This window comes from Myotis myotis, unplaced genomic scaffold (assembly GCF_014108235.1).
Source record: "Myotis myotis isolate mMyoMyo1 unplaced genomic scaffold, mMyoMyo1.p scaffold_m19_p_4, whole genome shotgun sequence".
Taxonomy (NCBI): domain Eukaryota; kingdom Metazoa; phylum Chordata; class Mammalia; order Chiroptera; family Vespertilionidae; genus Myotis; species Myotis myotis.
The window spans coordinates 54447535-54461763 of NW_023416346.1; the positions used below are offsets into that span (position 1 = coordinate 54447535).

Consider the following 14229-nt stretch of genomic DNA (forward strand, 5'->3'; position numbering starts at 1 on the left):
AGCACAACTGTGGTCTTCAGAACTTCTAAAACTTGTCTTATCCTGCCCGTTAGTCATGCAGCCTAACTGGGACTCTGTTCCAGAAATCCCTACACCCTCTCCCTTTCCTCGCCCCATTCCAGCCCCTCCCCACGCACCCGCCCCTCCCCGCCCCCCGCGCTTTCCCGCTCAGCGGTCTGGCCTATGGCAAACGCCAAGAATTAATTAGGGGCGGGGATCAAGGAGAGGCTGTCAGGAGGTCGCCATATTTCTGTACGGCCAGGAGGACGCCCAGGCTGTCGGTGGGTCGCGAGAGGTGCTAACAGGGCGGGGCCACCGCTCAGCTCTGCCGGCCTCACCCCTCCCGCCCGGGACAGGTGGCTGGAGCGCGCCCCGCCCCCGCCAGCTGCGGGTGGGAGCGAGGGAGGGCCGGCCCGGACGGCCGCCGCCAGCTGCGAGTGCGAGTGAGTGAGCTCCAGCCTGGGACGGCCGGGCGAGTAGTCTAGAAGCAGCAACCAAGTATCGTGGCGGCCAAAAAAATGCTCCTGTACCGAGGGGCCCCCGTGGGCCCTGGCGCGCCGGGCAGCGGGTTGGCCCGGCCAGGCGGCAACCCGCAGGCATTTGGGATCCGCCTGAGCACGGTAGGTCGGGGACCCGAGGGGGCGGACGCGCGCGCGGGCCCCGGGGCTGCGGGGGGCGCGCGGGGAGGGCCCGGCGGGCCGAGGCCTCACGCGGGACGGGACCTTCTCTCGCCTCCAGATGAGCCCCCGCTATCTACAGAGCAACTCCAGCAGCCACACGCGACCCTTCAGTGCCATCGCGGAGCTGCTAGGTGAGTGGCGAGGGCGGGCCTGGCCGCGATCGCCCAAGGCACTGGTGCCAACGTGGTGCCGCGGCCGCGAGAGGAATGTGTGGAGCCGCGCGCGGGGCGGGCCGAGACTGGGGTGGGGGCGTCGGGACTGGTCCCCGCTCCGCGGGCGGAGGAGCAGGAGGACGGCTCTCTAGACAGGGACGGTGTTTCGCGAATAAAGCCGAGGAAACAAGGTGTTTCCGAAGAGTTAGGACTCCTGTGTGATTTTTTTCTCTGGCTCCTGATGTTCCAGTCACTTTAGGATAGCTTAGTTAATAATCAAAGGGAGATGGGGCCCCAAGGCAGCTGGGCTTCACAGGGACTGTCTACAGAGGAAAGGCGCCAAGCTAGCATAAGGCCATCGTAGTGCACCCAGTAGGGTCATGAGGAAAGGTCTGGAAAACGGAGTTCTTTAACTTTGGGGACCAAAGAATCTGGGAATGATGGGACATTTCTTAAGAGATGACACGAGTGCATTTGGCTCCCTGCGACTTCGGAGGGCTAGGTCCGTGGTCCAAGAGCGCCCTCACACTGCTGGAATGAATACTGAGCACTTAACCTCTTGTTCCACTGATGTTTGCTTTTGTAGCATTTTCAGTTGATCCCTTGAAGCCAAGTACACCAGCTTTTTGCAGTACTGTGCTGAATACTGTGTGGAAGGCAAAGAAGAAAACCATTCCTGGACAAAATGCAGCAGCATACAGAGCACATTATGTTTCAAAAACTTAAAGAGAGGAGAGATGTTTATGAGACAAGGTAGCACAAAAAATCTTGAAAATGTTTCAGAGCTCCCCAAATGAGCCCCAATTCCTACTTAAGCAATTGCTGTGGCCATGCAGTGTGAATTGTCTTGGACAAGAAGTCAGTGGGCAGCAAGAGAGTTATTTGGAAAGGTGACAGGGAACTTTGATGATTAGTTTGACCATAAAACAGAATGCTTACGATATGTATGACTGTCCATTAGAAGGTGCAGAGAAAAAAGTGACATTGACATATTTTGAATCCTAGAGAACAGGGACTATATTTTTAAAGTCTTGCACCATGTCTTGAGTGAAACTTGGCACAGTGTAATGTGATCTATGTGCATGTAACTTAGTAAAAGAAAAAAAGAGAGGGAAAACTAACAATTTACTTAGTAAGGAATGGGAGACAAATGTGTTTTTTGCTCAGCTAGCTCACAGTGACACTGTGTAAAACCATATGTATCTGCTGTGTACTGAACTTTATGGGTGATTTGTAATTCTGTGTACATACAGTTTTTGTCTTAAGCATTAACTTAACCTAAGCCTGGCCTAAGCTGTCCCATATGAATACCAGTTTTTATGACTATTTTATCTATATACATACATGCACATGTATTTATGCAGGCATAAATGTATGTATACAAATAAAATACTCATAAAAACTAACACATATTTTAAATCCAAATCACAACTCTTTGTGGTCATATTAATAATAGGGAAAAGGGAGAGCAAAATGTTAACTGGTAATCCAAAACTTTCATTGTAGGTTTTCCTTCAACAGTTTTCTTCTCCGCTGGTGCATTAATTTTCTAGTGAATCATTCGTTTAATAAATATATTGAGTACTCACTGTGGGCAAGGCCACCATGTGGCTACAAAAATTCACTCTTCTAGTAAGAGAGATAAAATATGTACAGAAATTTTATGCTTTGTATACCAATAAAATAAAGTGATATATCAGTTAATATATACACATCAAGTGCTGTGGGAGTTCAGAGGAGAGAGGGATGACTTCCAGCTTACCAGGAAGAGGAGTGTTAGGGGAAGCTTTGTAGACATGACATTTGAGCTGAGATTTGAAGGATTGGGACATGTGGATATGGGTGTGGGGAGGGGAGGGCATTCCAGGCAAAAGTAACAACTGCTTGAACAAAGGCATGAAAAATACTGAGTAGCTGAGTTTAATTAGAACATGAAGTTCACAAATAGTCAAAACTCTAGGTCCTTAGAGAGTTTATAAAGAGCTTTCACAAATATATTTTTAACTTTATCTTTTGATATAAATGGTATTATTATTATTTTAATTTTTTATTGATTAAGGTTTTACAAATGTGTCTTTATCCCCCCATTGTCCCCTCATCCGCCCAGTCTTGCCCTCACCCTCATCCCCTGTTGTCTGCGTCCATTGCTTATGCTTATATGCATGCATACAAGTCCTTTGGTTGATCGCTCCCCTTACCCCCACCCTCCCCTACCTTCTCTCTGAGGTTTGAGCATCTAATCGATGCTTCTCTGTCTCTAGATCTGTTTTTGTTAATCGGTTTATGTTGTTCATTATAGTCCACAAATAAGTGAGATCATGTGATATTTATCTTTCTCTGACTGACTTATTTCACTTAGCATAATGCTCTCCAGCTCCATCCATGCTGTTGCAAATGGTAGGAGTTCCTTCCTTTCTACTGCGGCATAGTATTCCATTGCATGGATGTGCCAAAGTTTTTTAATCCACTCATCTGCTGATGGGCACTTAGGCTGATTCCAAATCTTAGCTATTGTAAATTGTGCTGCTATGAACATAGGGGTGCATATATCCTTTCTGATTGGTGTTTCTGGTTTCTTGGGATATATTCCTAGAAGTGAGATCACTGGGTCAAATGGGAGTTCCATTTTTAGTTTTTTGAGGAAACTCCATACTGTTCTCCACAGTGGCTGCACTAGTCTGCATTCCCACCAGCAGTGCACAAGGGTTCCTTTTCTCCACATCCTCACCAGCATTTGTCATTTGTTGATTTGTTGATGATAGCCATTCTGACAGGTGTGAGATGATACCTCATTGTCATTTTGATGTGCATCTCTAGGATGATTAGTGACTTTGAGCATGTTTTCATATATCTCTTGGCCTTCCTTATGTCTTCTTTCAAAAAGTGTCTATTTAGATCCATTGCCCATTTTTTTCATTGGGTTGTTTGTCTTCCTTTTGTTAAGTTGCATGAGTTCCCTGTAAATGTTGGAGATTATAGCCTTACTGGAGATATCATTGGCAAATATGTTCTCCCATGCAGTGGGTTTTCTTGTTTTGTTAATGGTTTCTTTTGCTGTGCAGAAGCTTTTTATTTTGATATAGTCCCATTTGTTTATTTTCCCTTTAGTTTCATTGCCCTAGGAGCTGTGTCGGTGAAGATATTGCTTTGGCATGTATCTGAGATCTTGCTGCCTGTGGATTCCTCTAATATTTTTATGGTTTCCTGTCTTACATTTAAGTCCTTTATGCATTTTGAGTTTATTTTTGTGTATGGTGTAAGTTGGTGGTCTAGTTTCATTTTTTTTTTTTTGCATGTGTCTGACCAAGTTTCCCAGCACCATTTATTGAAGAAACTGTCTTGACTCCATTGTATGTTCTTGCCTCCTTTGTCATATATTAATTGAGCATAGTGGTTTGGGTTGATTTCTGAGTTCTCTATTCTATTCCATTGGTCTATATGTCTGTTCTTGTGCCAGTACCAGGCAGTTTTGAGAACAGTGGCTTTGCAATACATCTTGGAAGGCAGCTATGCTCACCGCTATACTACCAATGCCTTCTGTAATACATCTTGATATCTGGTATTGAGTTCCCTCCTTCTTTGTTCTTCTTTCTCAGGATCACTGCAGCTTTTTGTTTTTTATTTATTTATTTTTTTATTCCAGATGAATTTTTGGAGAGTTCTTTCTAGATCTGTGAAATATGCTGTTGGTATTTTAATGGGGAGTGCATTGAATTTATAGATTGCTTTGGGTAGTATGGACATTTTAATGATGTTGATTCTACCAATCCAGGAACACGGTATGTTCTTCTATCTGTTTATGTCTTCCTCTATCTCTTTTTTCAACGTCTTGTAGTTTTCTGAGTACAGGTCTTTTACCTCTTTAGTTAAGTTTATTCCTAAGTATCTTAATTTTTTTGTGTGCATTGGTAAATGGGATTGTTTTTGTAATTTCTCTTTCTGTAAGTTCACTATTGGTGTATAAAAATGCCATAGATTTCTTGGCATTAATTTTGTATCCTGCTACTTTGCCAAATTCATTTATTAAGCCTAATAATTTTTTGATGGAGTATTTAGGGTTTTGTATGTATAGTATCATGTCATCTGCGAATAATGACAATTTTACTTCTTCTTTTCCAATTTGGATGCCTTTTATTTCTTCTTCTTGTCTGATTGCTATGGCTAGTACTTCTAGTACTATGTTGAACAGGAGTGGTGAAAGCGGGCATCCCTGTCTTGTTCCTGTTCTTAAGGGAAATGGTTTTAGTTTTTGCCCATTGAGTATGATGTTGGCTGTAGGTTTGTCATATATGGCTTTTATTATGTTGAGGTATGATTCTTCTATTCCCATTTTGCTGGGCGTTTTTATCAGAAAAGGGTGCTGGACTTTGTCAAATGCCTTTTCTGCATCTATTGGTATGGTTATGTGATTTTTGTCTCTCAACTTGTTTATGTGATGTATCACGTTTATTGATTTGTGGATATTGTACCAGCCTTACATCTCCAGAATAAATCCCACTTGGTCATGGTGTATCATTTTTCTAATGTAATGCTGGATCCGGTTTGCTAGAATCTTGTTGAGGATTTTAGCATCTGTGTTCATCAGGGATATTGGCCTGTAACTCTCTTTCTTTGTGGTGTCTTTATCTGGTTTTGGGATTAGCGTAATGCTGGCTTCATAGAAAGATCTTGGAAGTGTGCCTACCTCTTGAATTTTTTGTAGTAGTCTGAGAAGGATTGGTTTTAGTTCTTCCTGAATGTTCGGTAAAACTCCCCTTTGAAGTCATCTGGTCCAGGGCTTTTGTTTGCTGGAAGCTTTTTGATTACTGTTTCAATTTCATCAGTAGTTATCTGCCTATTCAATTTTTTTTATTCTTTCTGATTGAGTTTTGGAAGCTTGTATTTTTCTAGGAATGTGTCCATTTCGTCGAGGTTGTCCAGTTTTTTGGAGTAGAGTTTTTCGTAGTATTTTTTGACAATCCTTTGTATATCAGTAGGATCAGTTGTTACTTCACCTCTTTCATTTCTGATTTTGTTTATTTGGGTCCTCTCTCTTTGTTTCTTGGTGAGCCTGGCAAGAGGTTCATCCTTTCAAAGAACCAGCTCTTGATTTCATTGATTTTTTTTTTTTTTTATCCTTTCAAAGAACCAGCTCTTGATTTCATTGATTTTTGTTTTTTGTTTTTGTTTTGGTCTCTATGTCGTTTATCTCCGCTCTGATCTTTATTATTTCCTTCCTTCTGGATACTGTGGGCTTTTCTTGTTGCTCTCTTTCTAATTCTTTAATTTGTAAGGTTAGATAATTTATTACCAGTTTTTCTTGTTTTTTGAGGTTGGCCTTTAGAGCTATGAATTTCCCCCTCAGGACTGCTTTCATTGTGTCCCATAGATTTTGGATTGTTGTGTTTTCATTCTCATTTGTTTCCAGGATGCTTTTCATTTCTTCTTTGATCTCTTTGGTAACCCAATCATTGTTTAATAGCATGCTATTTAGCCTCCAAGTGTTTAATTTTTTTTCATTGTTTTATTGTAGTTGATTTCTAGTTTTATGCCATTGTGATCTGAGAAGATGGTTGTTATGATTTCTATCCTTTTGAATTTGAAGAATCTTTGCCCGTGTCCTAATATGTGGTCTATCTTTGAAAATGTCCCATGTGCACTGGAGAAGAATGTATATTCTGTAGCTTTGGGGTGAAATATTTTGAAGATGTCAATTAAGTCCATTTGATCTAGTGAGTCATTTAGGATTGCTGTTTCTTTGCTGATTTTTTGTTTAGAGGATTTATCCAGTGGTGTCAGTCAGGTATTAAAGTACCCTACTATAACTGTGTTGCTATCGATCTCTCCCTTGATATCTTCCAGAAGTTGTTTTATGTATTTGGGTGCTCCTGTATTGGGTGCATATATGTTTACCAGAGTTATATCTTCTTGTTAAATTGCTCCCTTTAGCATTATGTAGTGGCCTTCCTTATCTCTTGTTATGGCCTTTACTTTGAGGTCTATTTTATCAGATATAAGTATTGCAACCCCAGCTTTTTTGTTATTTCCATTTGCCTGAAGAATTTTTTTCCAGTCCTTCACTCTCAGTCTGTGTGAATCCTTTGTTCTGAGGTGGGTCTCTTGTAGAGAGCAAATATATGGGTCATGTTTTCTTATCCATTCAGCTACCCTATATCTTTTGATTGGTGCATTTAATCCATTTACATTTAATGTTATTATTGATAAGTACTTGTTTGTTGTCATTTTTAGTCTTAATGTTTGTGTTTCTTCTTGCCTTTTTGTTTCTTCTTTTTACAGCAGTCCCTTTAGCATTTCTTGCATTGCTGGCTTGGTAATAATAAACTCTCTTAGCCCTTTTTTGTCTGTGAAAATCCTGATTCCACCTTCAATTTTGAATGATAGCCTTGCTGGGTATAGTATTCTTGGGTTCAGTCCCTTTCTTTGCATCATTTTGTATATTTCATTCTCTTCTGGCCTGGTGTGTTTCTGTTGAAAAATCAGTTGATATTCTAATAGGAGATCCCTTGTAAGTAACTTTCTGTCTCTCTCTGGCAGCCTTTATGATTCTTACTTTGTCGTTGGTGTTTGCCTTTTAATTATGGTGTGTCTAGGTGTTGGTCTTTTGGGGTTCATCTTGTCTGGGACTCTATGTGCTTCTTGGACTTGCATAGTTTTTTTCTTGCCAATATCAGGGAAGTTTTCTGTCATTATTTCTTCAAACAGGTTTTCTGTTCCTTGCTTCTCTTCCTCTCCTTCTGGTACCCCTATTATGCAAATATTGTTTCATTTTGTGTTGTTCCAAAGCTCCCTTAGGCTCTCCTCTTGCTTTTTAAATATTCTTTCCAGTTGCTGCTGTGTTTGTGTGTTTTTTCCTACCTTGTCTTCTAATTCGCTGATGCAGTCCTCAGCCTCTTGTAGTCTACTGTTTAAGCCTTCCATTGTGTTCTTTATTGCAACTATGTCATTCTTCATCTCCTCTTGGTTCCTTTTCATGTTGGTGACATTCTCATTCAGCTCCTTATAATTCTCATTGAGTTGTGTGTATTTGTCATCCAGCCGTTTTAGCATCCTTATAACCATTACTCTGAATTCTTTCTCTGATATGTTGCTAGCCTAGTTTCATTTAACTCCCTTTCTGGTGAAGTTTTTCTTTCCTTGGGGATTGCTTTTTTGTCTTCCCATGTTTTGCTGTAATGTTTTAATTGTAGATCAAATTGCTTTGCTACCCAGGTTCTTTAGGGTATGGTGCTACTGGTGTGACCTCTCAGGTCTCCTGGGCTTGGTAATCTAGCATAGCTCCCTACTTGAGCTATTTGGGTTGTCTTGATGTAGGCCTGTGAGCTGGAAATGCGCAACTGCAGTGTCTAGAAGTCAGCAGCAGCTGTGGAGGGAGGTGTCCCAATTTTTGCTGTCTTGTGCCCTTGGTTGAAGTCGCGCATGCCCAGCAGGGACTCACAGTGGCACTGGAAGAGCGTGCAACTGTAGTGTCCAGAGTTCTATAGCTATGGGGTGGGCAGACTCAGTTTTTGCTGCTGCACCTGTGGTGGATAGGCACGTGCTCCCAGTGGCGGCTCACTGGGGCACCAATGGTGTATTTGCCAGTGTGGTGTACTGAAGCAATCTGAAGGGCCCTGGCACTGAAGCCATATAATTGAGGCTTCTGTGGGCAGGTATCCAGGGTGAGTGAATTCAGAATTTCTACTGCTGGTGGGGAGTGCGTCCTTGTTTGTCCAAGATCGCACCTAGCAGGGGTTCACAGCAGCTCCCAGGGGCGCCCTGTGGCTAGATGGGCTCTGGGTACCTGCTTGTTGGAAATGCGCGACTATGGTGGTGAGTTTGCCAGCGCAGAGCTCTGAGGCACTCTGAGGGGCCCTGGCGCTAAAGATGGGCAGCTGGGTTGTCTGTGGGCAGTTATTCAGGAAGAGGGAATTTAGAACTTCTACTGCGGGCAGTGCGCCCTTGTCTGTTCAAAATCACACCCAGCAGGGGTTCACAGTGGCATCCAAGAGCTGCCTATGGAGTAGTGTGCCCTGGAAGTCTGCACACTGAAAACGCGTGAATGTTGGAAACGCGCGAATGTGGAGTCCGGAGTTCTGCTGCTGGGGAGGGAGGAAGTTGCACTTACTGCTGCAGGAGCTGTGCACCTTTGGAGGTGGAGATCCCAGGGTCTGCGGGTCTGTGGGTGGGGCAGCAGGATTTTGGCTGGAGTAGCTGCTGGGTCACGGGCAGTGTCCAAGGCCTGTCTGGGTGGTGGTGCTGATGAGTTCCTAGAAGAGGCCACTCTCCCCTTAAAGATGGCGTGGGTTCCGTGCCTGAGTCCCGCAGTCCAGGGAGTGCCTTCAACAGTGGTAATCTTTCCCTGTCCAAGAGAGCCTGGTCTGCCAGCCTCTGCTGCTCCTGCCGGATTTAACTGTCCCTCACTCACTCACACGCACACCACACACATCCACACACTCTCCTTTCATCCCCTCACTCACTCACTTCCTATCCCTCACCTCTGTCCTGCCAGCCGCCATCTTCTAAATGGTATTATTATTATTATTATTATTATTATTATTCTCATCCTGCAGATAAGGATACAGAGGCTCAGAGCATTTCATTGACTTTTCCAAGGTTACATGTCTAGTAGGTGGCAAATCCAGGACTCAAACACAGGTCTTTTTTACTCCAAGTACCAAATAAAGAATGAAGTTAAAAAGACCCACTGGGTCCTAGCTGGTTTGGTTCAGTAGCTAGAGCGTTGGCCTGTGGACTAAAGAATCCTGGGTTTGATTCCAGTCAAGGGAACATGCCTGGGGTTGTGGGCTAGATCCCTGGTGGGGGGTATGTACAAGAGGCAGCCAACCAATGATTCTCTCTCATCATTGATGTTTCCATCTCCCTCTTCCTTCCTCTCTATAATAAATAAAAAAATATATTTTTTAAAAAAGGCCCACTGGGACCAGGATGTGATTGGGAGGCTTGAAACTTTAGTCTGAAGTTTTTTGTTTTTAAATATGGCTTTTATTGACTTTAAAGAGAGAGAGGGAAAGAGAGAGAGAAACATCAATGAGAGAGAATCATGGATAAGCTGCCTCCTGCACGCCCCTACTGGGGATTGAGACAGCAACCCGGGCATATGCCCTGACTTGGAATCAAACCATGATCTCCTGGTTCATAGATCCATGCTCAACCACTGAGCTACACCAGCCAGGCTAGTCTGAAGTTTACTGAGCAGGGCAATGTCAGGATCAGAGCTGTGCTTCAGGAAAGTTAATCTTGCAGCAGTGTATAAAGACTTGGCTTTAAAACTCTGGTGAGGAGGTTTTCACAATAATCCAGATGAGAGGGAATAAAAATGACTCGAATATCAAACTTGTGGTCATTTGAATGCTGACACTGTGTGTGTGTGTGTGTGTGTGTGTGTGTGTGTGTGTGTGTGTGTGAAACAGGAAGAAGAATAGCTTGTGTCAGAAGAGGGTGACCTTAATTTTAGATACGAATAGTTTTAGATACTTGCAGGATGTCTGTAGGTACCTGTAAACTTGCAGGAATCCACATAGGCCATCCTTCTGGGACAGGAGAGGTTGGGAGACTCATGAAGCACTACCTCAAAGGCATCTCCCCAGGAGGGATAAATGGAGGTGAAAGAAGTCTTGACATGGGGTGGTGAACACACAGTACAATATGTAGATGATGTATTATAGAATTGTAAACCTAAGTATATGTAATTTTATTAACCAATGTCACCCAAATACATTCAATTAAATAAAAAAGCCATATCCCCACTCTCCAGCCTGTCTCTCCAGGGAGGTTGTCATAGGACAATTTCTCATTGTCTTCCAGGTTCTGATGACAGTGCTTTTTTTTTTTTTAGAAGATCAGGGATCAGATGGACCAGGTTAGGGGATGAAATAGGTTGCCTGCAATCTGGTGTTTTATGCTCTTGACTAGGTGGTAGGTGAGCAGAGGTAGAGTGCTACCCACTAAGGGTAGCACTGACCAGGTTAGCAGAGATAAGACTCCTTAGGATCTGGTAGTACATGTGATTGTGTGGGCCAGGTTAAGGGATAAAGACATCTCGGGATCTGCTAGTAGTGGGTAAGGGCAGAGGAGTAGAAATTCTCTCATTGTCCTACCTGTTCATAAGACTGGGTGGGTTGGGCCATGGGAAAAAGTACATCTGGCAGCATACACTTTTGGAAGGTTAAGCAGCAAGAGATAGGATTGAAATCAGCCACCATATTGGTGGTTTATTATTATAAGTTCATTTGTTAAGGCTGATCTTGTTATTATTTTAATTTTATTTGTTAAGGCTAAATGAAAGGCCACTTAAAACCAAAAGTAAGTGCAAAGCTGAATTTACTGCTGTGACTGCCTCACTGATTTCTTTCCTGCAGCTCCAGCTGATCCTGGGCTCTTGCATGCCCCCTCCCCCCTGCACTCTACCAGCTTTCAGCCAAGGAGATAAAATATCTAGCTGCTCCTGGCAACTACCTTGTAACTCCTGAAGTGCCTTATTAGAACTCTTTGGTGTGTTCCTGTAAAAGAGAACCTACTAAAGTTTGGGCAACATTTGCATTAAGGGGGGAAAAAGTAAAAGTGATTTTATGAGAGGCTTGCAAGCCGATACAGTGAATGCACTGCTGTATGAATACAGAATTGGAATTGATATGTGTTACATTTTTGAACTGTGAATGTTTGCTTATGAAGTGTTAGAAAAAAGTTCTCTATGTGCAAAGTTTTCAAAGTAGACATGATGTCCTGTTGGTTGACAAGTTAAAGGTATCATTCTTAATGGCCGTGGCTTTCTGCCAGCAGGAGTGACTGATAGGTCCTAAAACAATTCAAGGCCTGTTTGCCAAATAGTTTCTTGAAACAATGTTGGCAGCTTCAAAATGCTGGATCCTTCTGTCAGTTAAAGAAAAAAATTAGTTCCCTCTGTTACAAAGTAAAACTTGTATTTCTGATAAAGCCACTCTTGCATATCAAACTCATAATTCCTGTCAAAAGTTGGCCCAATTGGTCTGCAACATGACACAGAGTTTTGGGCTTACCTAGTCCTTAAAGATTGACTCCATCAGACCTACCCATTTAGGACTATTGGTTATGACTTTTTCAGGTTACAGTCAGTAACAGTTTTTTTTTTTAATATATATATTTTTATTGATTTTTCACAGAGAGGAAGGGAGAGAGACAGAGAGAGTTAGAAACATCGATGAGAGAGAAACATCGATCAGCTGCCTCCTGCACATCCCCCACCGGGGATGTGCCTGCAACCCAGGTACATGCCCTTGACCAGAATCGAACCCGGGGCCTCTCAGTCCGCAGGCCGACTTTCTATCCACTGAGCCAAACCGGTTTCGGCAGTAACAGTTTTATCACTGGTTCTGGGAACATCATTGTGGCCCTTAAAATTAATGTCTTGTTTTATCTGATGGACATTCCACACATCGAAGTGGTTATAACTGATACTGTTAACTGTATTGTAAAAATTAATATTTTTAATATGTGTAATACTTCTCTTGCTTGTAAGAGATGTTCACAGTGGAGAAATGTCACAATTTGAATAGTGGTATTCAAATGGTGGGACCACTATACAGCCAGCCTCCGACTGGATCTCTCAGCCCAGCCATGTGCTATTAGTAAAGCAGTATAGGATGCCAGAGAAAAGGCAAATGGTGGAAGGGAAGGTCTCAGTCTTGATTAAAGAGCTAGTAGAGACAGGAGTGCTTAAGAAACCTATCCAACAGATTGCACAAACTGCCCTCCCACTTGGGCCAGTAAATTTTGAGACAGTTAGTTGCACCACATGTGTCTGTGACTGACAATTATGTAAACTGGCTTCTCTGGCAAAAAAGATGTGGCCACTAGACAAAGGCAACTCCTGGTGTTGTGAACATGATGCGGATGTAAGATTGTGTCTATATTTGATGTCTTTGGACTTTTAAATAATTAACCTGTTATGAAGACCTAACTCAGGAGGAATTATGAAACTTTATTTTTTCTACTTTAATTCTATGTTCTCTATTTAATGAGGATTGGGAAGCCTCACCTTTAAGACTATTACAGAATATCTAAGCAGAATCACTGTTTCTCCCTAAGCAAGCTTGTTTCTATCACTGGGATCTAGGCAGGCAATTAAATGTTTTGATTTTAACATCTAACTCTTTCAATGCCTCTTAGGCTATAAACATGGGTGATGATTATATCTGTGTTCTTTAGCAGAGGAATTTATGTAAAAAAGTAGAAAATAAGATTGTCACAATAAACTGTAATGTGTACAATACACATCTATTAGTACCAAAATTGTGATTTAGTTCTTCTCTACAACCATCCTTTACTATGTGTGTTCGTGAGCAGCAAAGTGGCTAAAAGACAAGAAGTAATGTGATGAAACAGAGCAAAATGCTTTTTATATAAGAAGATTTATTTTTCCCACAGACTCTGAAGATTAAAGGAAGAAAAGCAGATCACAGATCAGACATTATATGAAAGAAAAATCAGCTTATAATTCCATCTGCTATCATACCTATTGTTTCCTATAACCTAGTATGTGCACTACCATTACTACTTCCTGCTCACCTTCTGGGACATCCACATGAAGGGAATAAAGAACATGTTCTATGTCTTAGGGGCACTGAACTAGAGATTTTATTAGAATATTAGAAAAAGCGATCTAATATTACAGATTTCTACCTTTTACAGATAATGCTGTAGATCCAGATGTATCTGCCAGGACGGTCTTTATAGATGTTGAGGAGGTCAAGAATAAATCTTGTTTGACCTTTACTGATGATGGATGTGGAATGACGCCTCATAAATTACACCGAATGCTCAGGTAAAAATGTTTCATTCTTTGTCTCTTGTTTTGTGTTCATGAACTATAGTTAAGGCTTAATAATTTTCTTTAATATTTTACTTTCCCTTTATTCATTTAACAAATATTTATTGAGCATTTATTATGTGCCAGGGCACTGGTTATGAAATAGATACTGTTTTTGCCTTCACAGAACATACAGTCTAACTAGCAATTCAAACAATTAAGCAATCCTATATAATAAGACCCTAATATGCAAATGGACCAAACAGCAGAATGACCGGATGCTATGATACGCACTGACCACCAAGGTACAGATGCTCAATGCAGGAGTTGCCTCCTGGTGGTCAGTGTACTCCCACAGGGGGAGCGCAGCTCAGCCAGAAGCCAGGCTCAAGGCTGGAGAGTGCAGCGGCAGTGGCAGGAGCCTCTCATGCCTTCACAGCAGCACTAAGGACCCCTTGGGGGATGTCCACCTGCCCCAAGGGGTTCCGAACTGTGAGAGGGCGCAGGCTAGGCTGAGGGACCCTCTCCCCCCCAGTTCACGAATGTCGTGCTTGTGCACCAGGCCTTTAATAATCATAATAAAAATGATAAGTATAATGATAAGAAAGTATAG

The 14229-nt window shown here is 42.4% G+C and overlaps 1 protein-coding gene across 5 annotated transcripts in view; it reads left to right on the top strand.

The window, feature by feature from the left end:
- Window positions 1–224: 224 nt before the first annotated feature.
- MORC4 (MORC family CW-type zinc finger 4) overlaps window positions 225–14229 on the top strand; it is a 79680-nt gene continuing 65675 nt past the window's right edge. For 4 of the 5 annotated variants that reach the window (XM_036304791.1, XM_036304793.1, XM_036304796.1 and 1 more), the window contains exons 1-3: window positions 225–620; window positions 739–811; window positions 13499–13631. In XM_036304791.1, the coding sequence (XP_036160684.1) occupies window positions 519–620; window positions 739–811; window positions 13499–13631 (308 nt within the window). In that variant the 5' untranslated portion in view covers window positions 225–518. The remainder of the gene's footprint in view (window positions 621–738; window positions 812–13498; window positions 13632–14229) is intronic. The other variant, XM_036304795.1, reaches the window with a different exon arrangement.